A 14,019-nucleotide genomic window follows, 5' to 3' on the forward strand; every position below is an offset into this window, starting at 1 on the left:
TCATCATCCTCCTAGTGTTATGCAAGTCTCCGTCCTCCCTCTCCTCCTCCCTCGCCTCCTCCCTCCCTCCCCCTGCAGACTGATCCAGGAGGAGAAGGAGAACACGGAGCTGCGCGCCGAGGAGATCGAGAGCCGTGTCAGCGTGGCGTTGGACGGCCCGCCCATCCCTCCGACCTCGCTGGGCAGAGACGGCGCAGGGCGGGGCTTCATCCCGTCGTCCATCACGTCCTCCACCCTGGCCTCCCCCTCTCCGCCCAGCTCTGGACACTCCACGCCTCGCCTCCCTCACTCCCCGGCCCGCGAGACCGACAGACAGGTACTTGTGTCTCGTGTGTTGTGAGTCAGTGGAAATTATAAATCACGCAGACGAGGGGTCAGAGGAGTTCACGTGAACCTGGTCCGATATATATATATATATATATATATTTCTTTTTTTTATCGCATTCCGTTCCAGAACAACAAAGACGACGACCGCTCGCTGGCGCTCCTCGACTCCACGCCCCCTCCCACCCCTCGCGCGCTGCGGTTGGACAGGATGGCCCTCACCCACCCGGGCGCCATGCTGGACGACCCGCGGGACTTCCGCAGGTAAAAGAGACTCTCGTTAGGTCAGGGGTCACAAAGTCACATGACAGAGTGTTGATTTAGATTTATTTTCACGTTACAGTGAATATAGTAGAATACAGTATATCTAATGGTTCTGTTTGTATTATTTAAAGGCGTCATATGTAAGAATGTGGCCAAAAACAGTTACTACATTCAAATTCAAAATACCGAGGTCTTTTATGCTTCGTTTTCTGACGTAACTGGCAACCCGTGGTCGCTCGGCAGCTGAGACTCTACTGACTGCAATGATTGGTAGACGGCGGTAGGTGGCGCCACGTGACGCCAAAACATGATTTCACAACATAAACATGATTTGCAGTCTGCAAAAGATGTTTTTTAAATGCAAATATTTTGTCTGTACTGTTGTTGTTGTTGGTTCAGTTTGTTATATGAACATTATTCCTGAGTCTCTGTGACACATTAGGAGGAGTTTATGGCCAGTTGATTTAGATTTATTACATAATGCACCTTTAAATCACAACATACATTATCTATAAGTTATATGTGCAGCCATCTGCCTAGACAGGTTGTGGTGAAAGGAAAAATTGGGGGACAGAGGAGAGGAAAAACAAGAGATAAGAAAGAAATTTTCTTATTCAAGTTTCCTACTTTTGTGTCTAAAGCCAACAACAACAATAATACTAATAATAATAATAACAATAATATAAAACAGCTAAAAGGGAAAAAGACACACAATAAACTAAATAAAACACGTGTGGAGAAGACGTCGTAGAAATCACGTTACTAAAATGAAATGATGTACATTGGTCTTTATTATTTGTCTGTATTCTCTGTCAAATATGAGGCTTTTCCTCGTCCACATCGATGTCTCTGTGTCTTCCTCAGTCTCTCAGCAGACGGCAGCAGCTCCAACAGCAGCCAAGACTCCCTCCACAAATCCAGCAAGAAGAAAAGCATCAAGTCTTCCATCGGTCGGCTTTTTGGGAAGAAGGAGAAGGGGAGGATGGGCCAGCCCGGGCGGGAAGGATCCACTTCACTTGGTAAACAGATGGAGGATAAGAGAGTTTAGAGATAACGCTGACTCACGCCCTCGGGAGTTTTCCCTGTTTTTTTTTCTCCGACATATTTGAGCTGCTGTGACTCAGTGATTTCAGGTGTTTGTTTGTGTCTTTTTGTGTTTTTTTTTTTTTTTGTTCCTCCCCCTCCGTGTCCAGCATCGACTCCGTCTGAGGACCAGGCCTCTGGAGACCCCATGGGCTTGAACAAGACGGGGACTCTGGGTCCGGCGGATAAAGACCGCCGCAGCAAGAAGAAGTCAGTGTCAGGAGCTCATTTTCATCATCTCCTGTTTGCATGTTTTGTTTATTGAGTTGGTTCAGCCTCAGGTCCGAGCATTTCACGACACGTTCCCTTCCTTCTCCTTCTTCTTCTTCACAGACACGAGCTCCTGGAGGAAGCTTGTCGCCAAGGACTTCCCTTCGCGTCGTGGGACGGACCCACAGTCGTGTCCTGGTTGGAGGTAAACGCTGCAGTTAGCGCAGAATATTCCAGAGTATTGGGGCAGATTTCTGAAACAATCTTTCACTTGGTGATACAACTGCTCACAAGTCTGACCAATGGGTGGAAGGGTTGTCAAGGGAACTTGCCAGACCTCGCTATCTTTTTACTGATGCACTTTGAGGTGACTTTATTAAAAAAAAAAGTATCTTGAAATGACTTGAAATTTGCTATAGTAATAGTCAGCATCGCCCCGAACAAGGATTTGTTGAAAATATTTGCAAACCTCTTACGGAATACTTTTAATGAATTTTTGAAATTCAGGAAATTATCCATTTGTTGTGATGCACTTCGACAGTGAGCTGACTTTCTTCTTAAAAACAAAAAGTATCTCAGAATGACTTGTAATTTATCATCATAATAGTCGGTATCACCCTGAACAAGGATCCATTGAAAATATTTGCAAAACTCTTAAGGAATAATTTTCATGAATTTTTGAAATTCCGGAAATTATCCATTTGCCCTGATGCACTTTGACAGTGAGCTGACTTTCTTCTCAAAAACAAAAAGTATCTCAGAATGACTTGAAATTTACCATCATAATAGTCAGCATCACCCTGAACAAGGATGTGTTGAAAATATTTGCATATCCCTTAAGGAATAATTTTTATGATTTTTTGAAATCAAGGAAATTATCCTGAAAATGATCTTGAAAGGACTTGAGTATTACTTGGCAGCCGTTTTGGATTTTCAGCTGTTTCATAAAAAAGTACATCCTGAACATAAATTGTGCCAAATGTGGTGCTTGTATCACCAAGTGAAATATTCTTATGGAATATTATCTTAATATGCCCACTAGAGGGAGCTGTGTCAATGAATTGTTAATCCTTCAGATTATTATTATATCCATGGCCTTCCTTCTTGAAACTTGGCATGGAGGTCAGGTCTGATGAACATGCCATATTGGCATACTTCTGGGACCCGTGTGTTGCCCAAGGACTCTATAGCGCCCCCCTAGGGTGAAAACTGAGGCAAAATTGAGTTCCATTGAATTTACCAAAACTTGGTGGGAAGATGTAATAGACCGAGATGAACAAAAAAGTCGACCGTAACCATGGCCTCAATGCAACAGGAAGTCGGCCATTTTTAATTTTGGCCATGGCGTTAGTTTTAGTAAAAAAAAAAAAAAAAGAAGTAATTTCACGTGTCGTTTCTTCCTGTTCCGTGCAGCTGTGGGTGGGAATGCCGGCGTGGTACGTCGCGGCCTGTCGCGCAAACGTGAAGAGCGGCGCCATCATGGCCAACCTCTCCGACACGGAGATCCAGAGGGAGATCGGCATCAGTAACCCGCTGCACCGCCTCAAACTGAGGCTGGCCATCCAGGAGATGGTGTCGCTGACCAGCCCGTCTGCACCGGCCAGCACTCGCTCTGTGAGACTCACACACACACACACACACACACACTCACACACACACACACACAACCAGAAAAATAAACACTACAGCCTCAAATATGTTCATGTGCAGGATTTAATGAGGAGCCTTGAATTGCAGACTCTAAACACCTTCACAGGCTCCAATATTCTCCACGCTGAGCTGATGTTTTCAGCTTAAATGACATAGAAACAGCAGCAGCTGTGAAGTTCAGCCACATGTTTGGAATTATGTGATTTGTCAAAATGTTAACGGGAAAAATAAAAACTAGACGTCTGTGATAGAAAATGAGAATAATGTAAGAGTTTAGTGGAATAAAAGAGGGAAATATGAACAGAATTAAGCGCTGGAAATAAAACTTCAGCATCACAAAGCTTTAATTTTTTATCCTGATTCCAGACGTTTTAGAAAATAAACATTTGAGTTTCCACAAAATAGATTATGACACATATTTTATGTGTTATGTCTTTGTTGATTGAAGACGTTGAAAAACCTTTTTTTGCTTTGTCCCCGTCTTCTCCTCTTCTCTCATCTTCTTCTCGCCTCCTCTCCTCTCATCCTCCTCTCCTCTCATCCTCTCCTCTCATCCTCCTCTCATCCTCTCCTCTCATCCTCTCCTCTCTTCCTCCTCTCCTCTCCTCTCATCCTCCTCTCATCCTCTCCTCTCATCCTCCTCTCTTCCTCCTCTCCTCATCCTCCTCTCCTCTCCTCTCATTGTCTCCCCCTCGCCTCTCCTCCTCTCATCATCCTCTCCTCTCTCCTCCTCTCCTCTCATCATCCTCTCCTCTCTCATCCTCTCCTCTCTCATCCTCTCCTCTCTCCTCCTCTCCTCTCATCCTCCTCTCCTCTCATCCTCTCCTCTCTTCCTCCTCTCCTCTCTTCCTCCTCTCCTCTCATCCTCCTCTCATCCTCTCCTCTCTTCATCCTCTCCTCTCATCCTCCTCTCCTCTCATCCTCCTCTCCTCATCCTTCTCTCCTCTCCTCTCCTCTCCTCTCCTCTCCTCTCCTCTCCTCTCCTCTCCTCTCCTCTCCTCTCCTCCTCTCCTCTCATCCTCCTCTCCTCTCCTCTCACCCCCCTCTCCTCTCTCCTCCTCTCCTCTCATCCTCCTCTCCTCTCATCCTCTCCTCTCTTCCTCCTCTCCTCTCATCCTCCTCTCATCCTCTCCTCTCTTCCTCCTCTCCTCTCATCCTCCTCTCCTCTCCTCTCACCCCCCTCTCCTCTCATCCTCCTCTCCTCATCCTCCTCTCCTCTCATCCTCTCCTCTCCTCTCCTCCTCTCCTCTCCTCTCCTCCTCTCCTCTCCTCCTCTCACAGTCGACCAGTAACGTCTGGATGACCCACGCTGAGATGGAGTCCCTGAACGCAGCGACCAAACCTCCGGTGAGTGAGTGACGGCGTCTCTATTCCACGTCATGTCCACGTTTTATCATGATTTTTTTTACGTCTGTCGGGTTTGAATGATGTTGACGAGTCTCTCCTCCTCCTCTCCTCCTCTCCTCCTCCTCCTCTCTCTCTCTCTCTCTCTGTGGGCCCAGGCCATAGTGTTGACCATCTTCTTCTTCTTCTTCTCTTCCTCTTGTTGCTGTTTCAGTGTGAACTGCTTCCGACTAATGACCCATTCACTAACACACTGTTCCTCCCTTTTGTCCTCTCTTCCTGCTGCTGCTGTTTCCTCCTCCTCTGCTGCTCCTCCATCCGTCCTCCTCCTCACTCCTGACCCCTGCTCTCCTCCTCATCCTCCTCCTCCTCTCCACCTCCACATCACTCTCTCTCTCTCTGTCTCTCTCTCTCTTCTCTCTCTGCCTCCTCTCTTCTCTCGGCGCTTCAGGAGCTGAAGGAGTTCAGCTGGGACCAGGTGAGGATTTCTAATAACCACTCACATATCAAGTATCTGAAAGGGGTAAAAGTACAAGATACATGAGTAAAAGTACAAGATACTTGAGTAAACGTACAAGTATGTGACCAGAAAATGTCACTTTTTGATAATATGACTTCAGTAAAAGTACTTAAAATATATGACGTTTACTGTACTTAAGGATCAAAGGTGTTTTCTGATACAAAGGAGTGAGTGAGTGAGTGAGTGAGTGAGTGAGTGAGTGAGTGAGTGAGTATGAGTGAGTGAAAGTGAGTGAGTGAGTGTAAGTGAGTGAGTGTGAGTGAGTGAGTGAAAGTGAGTATAAATGAGTGAGTGAGTGTGAGTGAGTGAGTGAGTGAGTGTAAATGAGTGAGTGTGAGTGAGTGTGAGTGAGTGAGTGTAAGTGAGTGAGTGAGTGAGTGTAAATGAGTGAGTGAGGGAAAGTGAGTGAGTGAGTGTAAATGAGTGAGTGAGTGTAAATGAGTGAGTGGGTGTAAGTGAGTGAGTGAGTGTAAATGAGTGAGTGAGTGTAAATGAGTGAGTGAGTGAAAGTGAGTAATTAAGTGAGTGAGTGTCTGAAACTGAGTGAGTGAGTGAGTGTCTGAAAGTGAGTGAGTGAGTGTGAGTGAGTGAGTGAGAGAGTGAGTGAGTGAGTGAGTAGGTGAGTGAGTGAGTGAGTCAGTGAGTGAGTGAGTGTCGGAAACTGAGTGAGTGAGTGAGTGTCTGAAAGTGAGTGAGTGAATGAGTGAGTGAGTTGTCTCAACTGGAAGGTTGTGGGTTAAATTCCTGGCTCTGCTCGTCTATATGTGTGTCCTTGAGCAAAGACACTTAACCCCATGTTGCAGCGAGTGAATGTGGTGAACGAGTGAAAACTGTAGCAGCTGATCGAGACTCTATATAAAGCTCTATATAAACACAGACCATAATACCAACTCTTTTAGTACAGATACGTGAGAGCTGTGCTTTGTTCCAGTTCATCTCTGGCAATAATTAAAGTGATGGTTGTGTGTGTGTGTGTGTGTGTGTGTGTTGACTGTGATTCTCTGAGGTCGTGACACACAGAAGAAACCGTGTAATGTCGCTGTCGTCAGGACTCGTCCTGCTTTTCGCTCGCTCGACACATGGCAGCCAGCGGGGGACGCAAGCAAAACCAGATTCTCCCCACTTCAAATGAAAAGGCTCACCTAATGAAAGCAATGCCCCGCTAAAGTCCATGATCACGTTTTTACTGCGTCTTCCCCTCAGAAAACCAAGAAAAAACAGGAAGTTTGTGATCGGGCCTCCTCTGCCACACCAAAGCCCACAGAGAAAACCAGCGTTTTTAGCTTCACAGGGACACGGGAGCCGCGGGTTCACCGCTGCCGCGTCGGTTAGCTTTGAGTCACGTACGCAAAAACGGAATGAGTGATTTCAATTATCAGAGGGGTGTAATAACACGAGGGAATCTCCTGAAAGACGCAGCAGTGGGTACAAAAACTCCTGAGTGCTGTGGGGTAAAAACACTGGTTTTCTCTATGGGCTTTGGTGCTGGAGAGTGAGCGGTGTTTACTGAACTAAGGCAGAAAACGCTGTGTAATGTTGACTGAAATATAGGGGCCAATTCCAATTCCTATCTTAACCCTTAATCTTAACTGGCCTCAAAACCAAGTGTTGAGGGTTATTTTGTCACTTAGAAATGGGACACCCCTTAAATGCAGATACGTCTTCAGACTGTAGGGGGCAGAATAACGCGAAAGCTGAGTCCAGTCTGTCAAACTCCTAAAAAGAGGAAGAAGAAGAAGAACACATTTACGTCAGGATTATTTATTACGATCCGTTTGTCAGTCAAGTTATTAGGTTGTCAGTTAGTTATAAGATGATACTCATACAAATATTCAGCTGACAGTTACCACACACCACGACTTATTGAAAAGTAAACCATAGCAAAGAAAAGATCGTAAAATAAAAATAAATGTTACGCAACAATGACGTCAGTAATCCATAATATGGGCCTAAACTAAGGTTTTCATCATTTTTATATCTCTATTAACAAAGAAAATACTTCATTTGTAGCGTATTTGTGCTTTCGGCGCCATCTTTTGGAAACGTCGTAGAAGTTTCAGTAGCATTAAATTATTTTGTAACTTTTTTGTTTGTTTAAGTTTTTTCCATAACGCAGTATTTTTTTTTATTTTTACAATTTTTGCTAACGTAAGTAACAATCTTGTAATTTTACTACCACTTTTTGGTCACTTTCGTAACTTGTTCGTAAATGTTACACAACGTAAGTAACAATCTTGTAATTTTATTGTGCATTAGCAATATCCATAGAAACATGATTACATTTTATAACATGGTTTTATTGTTTGTAAAATTCTTGATTAGTGCAAATTGACATTAGCAACGTGTTTCCGCAACCGTCACATTTTGTAGAAACGTCGTAGCATTACAACATTTTGTAACTTTTTTTTTCGCAAAATTTTTTCCCTTAACGACGTTAAATGTTACGCAACAATGACGTCACTAATCCATAATATGGGCCTAAACTAAGATAATACAATGGTTTTCATCATTTTTATATCTCTATTATTTTTTGAGATTGAGGGTTAAGATAGGAATTGGAATTCACCCATTCAGGTGTAGGTTGTGTGTGATGAGTGTGTGAGTGTGTGAGTGTGTGTGCGTGGGGGAGGGGGGGGTTTCACGGTGAAAGTCGGCTGACTCTGACTCAGTCGTCTCATCTCCAGTGAGTCACGAGCTGCTGTCAGACACAAAAGCCCAGCGTGAATCAGCGCTCGTCGTCATCCCCTCTTCTTCTTCTTCTTCTCTCTTTTCCCAGATTCTTGCGTACGGCGACATGAACCACGAGTGGGTGGGTAACGACTGGCTGCCCAGCCTCGGCCTCCCTCAGTACCGCAGCTACTTCATGGAGTCGCTGGTGGACGCTCGCATGCTGGACCACCTGACCAAGAAGGAGCTGAGGGGGCAGCTCAAGATGGTGGACAGCTTTCACAGGTGCGCTCGACTGTTACTAACGCCACGCATTGGAACGCGTCGTCGCCTGTCGCCACTAGGGGGCAGTGCAGTATACGATATAATGGTCGTGAGTTGATCACGGCGAACGAAACAAAAACGGTTAAGCTGGCCAACATACAGTCCTGGTGATTTATTTTGAAGCACCACAAGAGGAAGTCTGTATTTTAGTTACATAATAATAATATCCACAGTCACGTGATTGCATTTGTTTGATAAGTGCTATGTTTTTGTGATATTAGACTTTTGTTTTTGTTATATTTTGTTAAAAAAAAAAAAAAGACGTTTGCAATTTTTGTTGTACAAAAGTCATTTTATTGTACATTTGTGACATTAGCTACGCGTTTTTGTAACCATCACATTTTGTAGATATGTCGTAGAAGTTAGCTATTTCGCTAACTAGTTATGTTTCAGTAGCATTACAACATTTTGTAACTTTTTTGTTTGCTAAATTCTTTTTCCATAACATCGCAACTTGTTCGTAAAATGTTACAACATTTAGTAACAAAAGATTTACGTAACATCGCAGTATTTTTGTTTTTGTTTTACAATTCATGCTAACGTAAGTAACGATCTCGGAATTTTAGTGCATTTTTGTGATATAAGCAACATGCTTTCGTAACCGTCACGTTGTGTCGTAGAAGTTACATGTTTCAGTAGCATTACAACATTTTGTAACATTTTTGTTCGCAATTTTACTTTCCTTAACATCGCAGTGTTTTTGTTTTACAATTTTTGCTAACGTAACTAACGATCTTGTAATTTTAGTACCAATATTTGGTCACCTTAGTGATTCAGTGTTCGTAAATGTTAAGTTTACTCGCGATAGATTTACATAACATCGCAGTATTTTTGTTTTTCTTTACAATTTTTGCTAACGTAAGTAACAATCTCGTCATTTTGCTAAAGTTTAGCTAAAGTTTTTTCCATAACAACACAGTATTTTTTTGTTTTTTTGATCTTGTTTAGAGATCTTGTACGATCTTGTAATTTTAGTACCACCTTTTGGTCACGTGTTCGTAAATGTTACGTTTACTCACGAAAGATTTTCCTAACGTCGCAATATTTTTCTTTTTTTACACAAACGTTACTTTTACAAAGACATTAGCAACATGTTCTCATACGAGGTCAACATTTCAGAAATGACGCTCAGCTCCAGCCTCGTACGAGGCTTTAAAATCGATTGTAAAACAAACATGGAGTCAGGACTGAGGTGATGTGACAGAGTCTGTTAAAATTAGGTTTTTTTTTGAGTGTAAAATTAACCCGAAACCGCCGCCGTTTAAACAACTTGACACCAGTCTTGAGGACAGTTTGTGTTATTACATGCTCAGGAATGTCTTAAACCCACCTGAGAATGTGGATCCTGTGTTTGGCTCAGGACTCAGGATCATGATGAGGATCATGATGAGGATCATGATGAGGATCATGATGAGGATCATGATGAGGATCATGATGAGGATCACTCAGTACGGATGTGAATTCCAGGGTGTTTTCCCTTCACTTGTGCTGTTTTCACAGTCATTGTCCGTGTGAGTGTGTCCTCTCAGGTGTTTGTCCCCAGGACGTCTTTAAGTCCTCTCTTTAGAGGCTGTGTGTGGGGGACTGTGTTTAATGCGTTCAGGTGAGAGTGGAAACACGACCTCAGTTAACCCTGTGGCTCTTTGACCTTTGACCTCTCCCAGGGTCAGTTTGCATTACGGCATCATGTGCCTGAAGCGCCTGAACTACGATCGCAAAGAGCTGGAGAGGAGGAGAGAGGAGAGCGCACACCAGAGCAAAGGTGAGCTCTTCATGTCGTCTTCATGTCAGTGTCACGTTCGTCGTCTTCTTCCGTCGTTTGGTTTGTCCTCTTTCTTTATTCTGTCTCTATTTCTGTGATGGTACACATATTGTAATGTATACTATATATATGTTGTGATGTATGTTCTACGTCCTCTTCAGCGTTTACAGCGCCACACACAGGCCTGGCATACGTACTGCAGCGTTTAGAGTCGTCTCCTGTACGTAAAATCCATTATTTTATCGCTTTTATCCACGTGGAACTAGCGTTTATTTCGGGGGGCGCTCATATCGCCGCCCTTGTGTTTTCGTGTAGACGAACAATCGCGATATTTCCGCTCATTTTAACATATACTTGTCTGATGTCCTACGTCCTCTCCAGCATTACAGCGCCACACATAGGCCTGGCATATGTACTGCAGCGTTTAGCTTCGTCCCCTTAAAGGATGCCGTGTTTTTAATCCATTATTTTATCGCTTTTATCCACGTGGAACTAGCGTTTATTTCAGGGGGCCGCTCATATCGCCGCCCTTGTGTTTTCGTGTAGACGAACAATCGCGATATTTCCGCTTATTTCCCGTCATTGTCGTCTTCTTCTCGTGTTTGTAGCTAACTTTCAATAACTTAATAACTTTCATTTTCTTTCCTGACTCGCTTCTTCATTCCGTCTCATTTTAACGTATACTTGTCTGATGTCCTACGTCCTCTTCAGCGTTTACAGCGCCACACACAGGCCTGGCATACGTACTGCAGCGTTTAGAGTCGTCTCCTGTACGTAAAATGTTTTAAAATCCATTATTTTATCGCTTTTATCCACGTGGAACTAGCGTTTATTTCGGGGGGGGCGCTCATATCGCCGCCCTCGTGTTTTCGTTTAGACGAACAATCGCGATATTTCCGCTCATTTTAACGTATACTTGTCTGATGTCCTACGTCCTCTTCAGCGTTACAGCGCCACACACAGACCTGGCATATGTACTGCAGCGTTTAGCTTCGTCCCCTTAAAGGATGCCGTGTTTTTAATCCATTATTTTATCGCTTTTATCCACGTGGAACTAGCGTTTATTTCGGGGGGCCGCTCATATCGCCGCCCTTGTGTTTTCGTGTAGACGAACAATCGCGATATTTCCGCTTATTTCCAACTATCATTTTCTTTCCTCACTCGCTTCTTCATTCCGTCTCATTTTAACGTATACTTGTCTGATGTCCTACGTCCTCTTCAGCGTTTACAGCGCCACACACAGGCCTGGCATATGTACTGCAGCATTTAGAGTCGTCTCCTGTACGTAAAATGTTTTTAAATCCATTCTTTTATCTTTTTTTATCCCCGTGGAACTAGCGTTTATTTCAGGGGCCGCTCATATCGCAGCCCTCGTGTTTTCGTGTAGACGAACAATTGCCATATTCCCGCTCATTTTAACGTATACTTGTCTGATGTCCTACGTCCTCTTCAGCGTTACAGCGCCACACACAGACCTGGCATATGTACTGCAGCGTTTAGCTTCGTCCCCTTAAAGGATGCCGTGTTTTTAATCCATTATTTTATCACTTTTATCCACGTGGAACTAGCGTTTATTTCGGGGGGCGCTCATATCGCCGCCCTTGTGTTTTCGTGTAGACGAACAATCGCGATATTTCCGCTTATTTCCCGTCATTGTCGTCTTCTTCTCGTGTTTGTAGCTAACTTTCAATAACTTAATAACTTTCATTTTCTTTCCTGACTCGCTTCTTCATTCCGTCTCATTTTAACGTATACTTGTCTGATGTCCTACGTCCTCTTCAGCGTTTACGGCGCCACACACAGGCCTGGCATACGTACTGCAGCGCTTAGAGTCGTCTCCTGAAACGATGAACGTGTTTAACGTAAAAAGTTGTAAAATCCGTTCTTTTTATCCACATGGAACAAGCGTTTTTTTGGGGGCACTCATAACGCCATACGTGTTTTCGTGGAGCCAAACAATTGCGATATTTTTGCATTCGTTGTCGCTTATTTCCGTCGTCGTCGTCTTCTTCTCGTGTTTGGACTTTGTTTGGTTTGTTCTCTGTAATTTTCTTTCCTCAGTCGCTCTGACTTTCTTCTTTCTGTCTCATTTTAACGTATACTTGTTTGATGTCCTACGTCCTCTTCAGCGTTACAGCGCCACACACAGGCCTGGCATACGTACTGCAGGGTTCACAGTCGTCTCCTGAAACGATGCCATGTTTAACGTAAAATGTTGTAAAATCCGTTCTTTTTATCCACATGGAACAAGCGTTTTTTCCGGGGCACTCATAACGCCACACTGGTGTTTTCGTGTAGACAAACAATCGCGATATTTTTGCATTCGTTGTCGCCTATTTCCGTTGTCGTCATCTTCTTCTCGTGTTTGGACTTTGTTTGGTTTGTTCTCTGTAATTTTCTTTCCTCAGTCGCTCTGACTTTCTTCTTTCTGTCTCATTTTAACATATACTTGTTTGATGTCCTACGTCCTCTTCAGCGTTACAGCGCCACACACAGGCCTGGCATACGTACTGCAGCGTTTAGCTTCGTCCCCTTAAAGGATGCCGCGTTTTTACGTGAAACATTTTGAAAACAACAAAGACAAAGGAACATTTCTGTTTCCATGTGGATAGACTAGCGATGGCAGTCCACACCCCCCCACCCTCGCCAAAGCCCCCTGGAAGCCATTGTCTGTGTGTGTGTGTGTTTTTGTGTTAAATGACATTCCTGTGTTAAAGGAGCTCAGTGTTCTGCAGCTCCATTAAACACAATTATACCATTATAACAGTCGCCTCCTCTCAGAAACGTAACTTGTTAAATTTTTTACAACCAAAATCGTCAGAACACGAAGAAGAAGAAAAAGGAAGCGCGAGTTTCACAGGCACAAACACGTCGTACCTCCTCTGAGCGTCGGGAGACAAAGACGCAAGTCTGAACCTCTGAGATTCTGAGAAGATAGAATCTCTGTTTCTGAACCGGAACAAGCCGCAGATGAAGGAGCAACAACAAATAAAGACCAACAACCTAATTTGACAAACAGGTGACGACTTGTTTCTGCGCTTTAATGCAGATACTTGTCGACGAAATGATGATTAAAAGCAGCAGCTGCTGCAGCGGCATGAGCTCGTCGTCTTCTTCTTCTTCCTTTAAACTCCTTTAATAAGACCTCGTTAAAAAAAGAGAGAGAAGAAGAAAAAGCTGCTTCACGTCACTGAACAATAAAAACAATTTATTTGATATCAGCAGCAAAATGTGAAGAGATTCCGTCGACTTAACGACGACAAACAAACCCCACGTTTCCTTTTTGATTCCCACGTTGTTGTTTCTTTTCCCCCTAGACGTTGGGACCACCCTTCAGTTTCTGCCGCTTTCTTCCCACACTTTACAAACACTTACAAACCTCAGCTCTCTGATGCAATTTGGCTGCATAATGATGACATGAATGTCAACACGCTGAGTCATTAAACAAACACCGGCGTACACATGTTGTACATTTACAGGATCCGATCGTTTTTGGCTCCTTTCCCGGGACCCCGGGAATTTTCCCCGAGTCAGGAATGTTGTTAGTTCTGGGAAATAAATGAGTGACTCTGGGATTTCTCTTCATCAATTATGGACATTTATCAAGTCATTTGTCCCGTTTTTATCATCCTGAGACGCTGACTCTAAGTCATCTTAAGCTTGTGATATCTTATATTTTATGTTTGCTACTTTATCTCACTGATAGAGAGACTTTTCTGACAGGAAGCTGTAGTTTCTTAAATCCGCACCGAACCCCATAGAGAAAATTGTCGTTTTTAGCTCACGGGGACACAGGAGCTGCTGGTCTACCGCTGCCTCGTGTGGTCACTTTGTGTCACTGAGGTCAATCCAAATGAAGGATTTTAAACAC

General features: G+C 43.8%; 1 protein-coding gene across 1 annotated transcript in view; it reads left to right on the top strand.

The window, feature by feature from the left end:
- Nucleotides 1-14,019, top strand: part of ppfia3 (PTPRF interacting protein alpha 3) — a gene marked incomplete at both ends in the record, with an annotated part of 43,375 nt that overhangs the window by 24,101 nt on the left and 5,255 nt on the right. Inside the window, 10 exons of the mRNA XM_083895998.1 lie at nucleotides 79-316; nucleotides 458-588; nucleotides 1,453-1,607; nucleotides 1,782-1,881; nucleotides 2,005-2,086; nucleotides 3,295-3,495; nucleotides 4,813-4,878; nucleotides 5,327-5,353; nucleotides 8,172-8,347; nucleotides 10,051-10,148. Coding sequence (XP_083752124.1) covers nucleotides 79-316; nucleotides 458-588; nucleotides 1,453-1,607; nucleotides 1,782-1,881; nucleotides 2,005-2,086; nucleotides 3,295-3,495; nucleotides 4,813-4,878; nucleotides 5,327-5,353; nucleotides 8,172-8,347; nucleotides 10,051-10,148 — 1,274 coding nt within the window. The remainder of the gene's footprint in view (nucleotides 1-78; nucleotides 317-457; nucleotides 589-1,452; nucleotides 1,608-1,781; nucleotides 1,882-2,004; nucleotides 2,087-3,294; nucleotides 3,496-4,812; nucleotides 4,879-5,326; nucleotides 5,354-8,171; nucleotides 8,348-10,050; nucleotides 10,149-14,019) is intronic.

This window comes from Microchirus variegatus (genome assembly GCF_963457635.1).
Source record: "Microchirus variegatus genome assembly, chromosome: 10".
Taxonomy (NCBI): Eukaryota; Metazoa; Chordata; class Actinopteri; order Pleuronectiformes; family Soleidae; genus Microchirus; species Microchirus variegatus.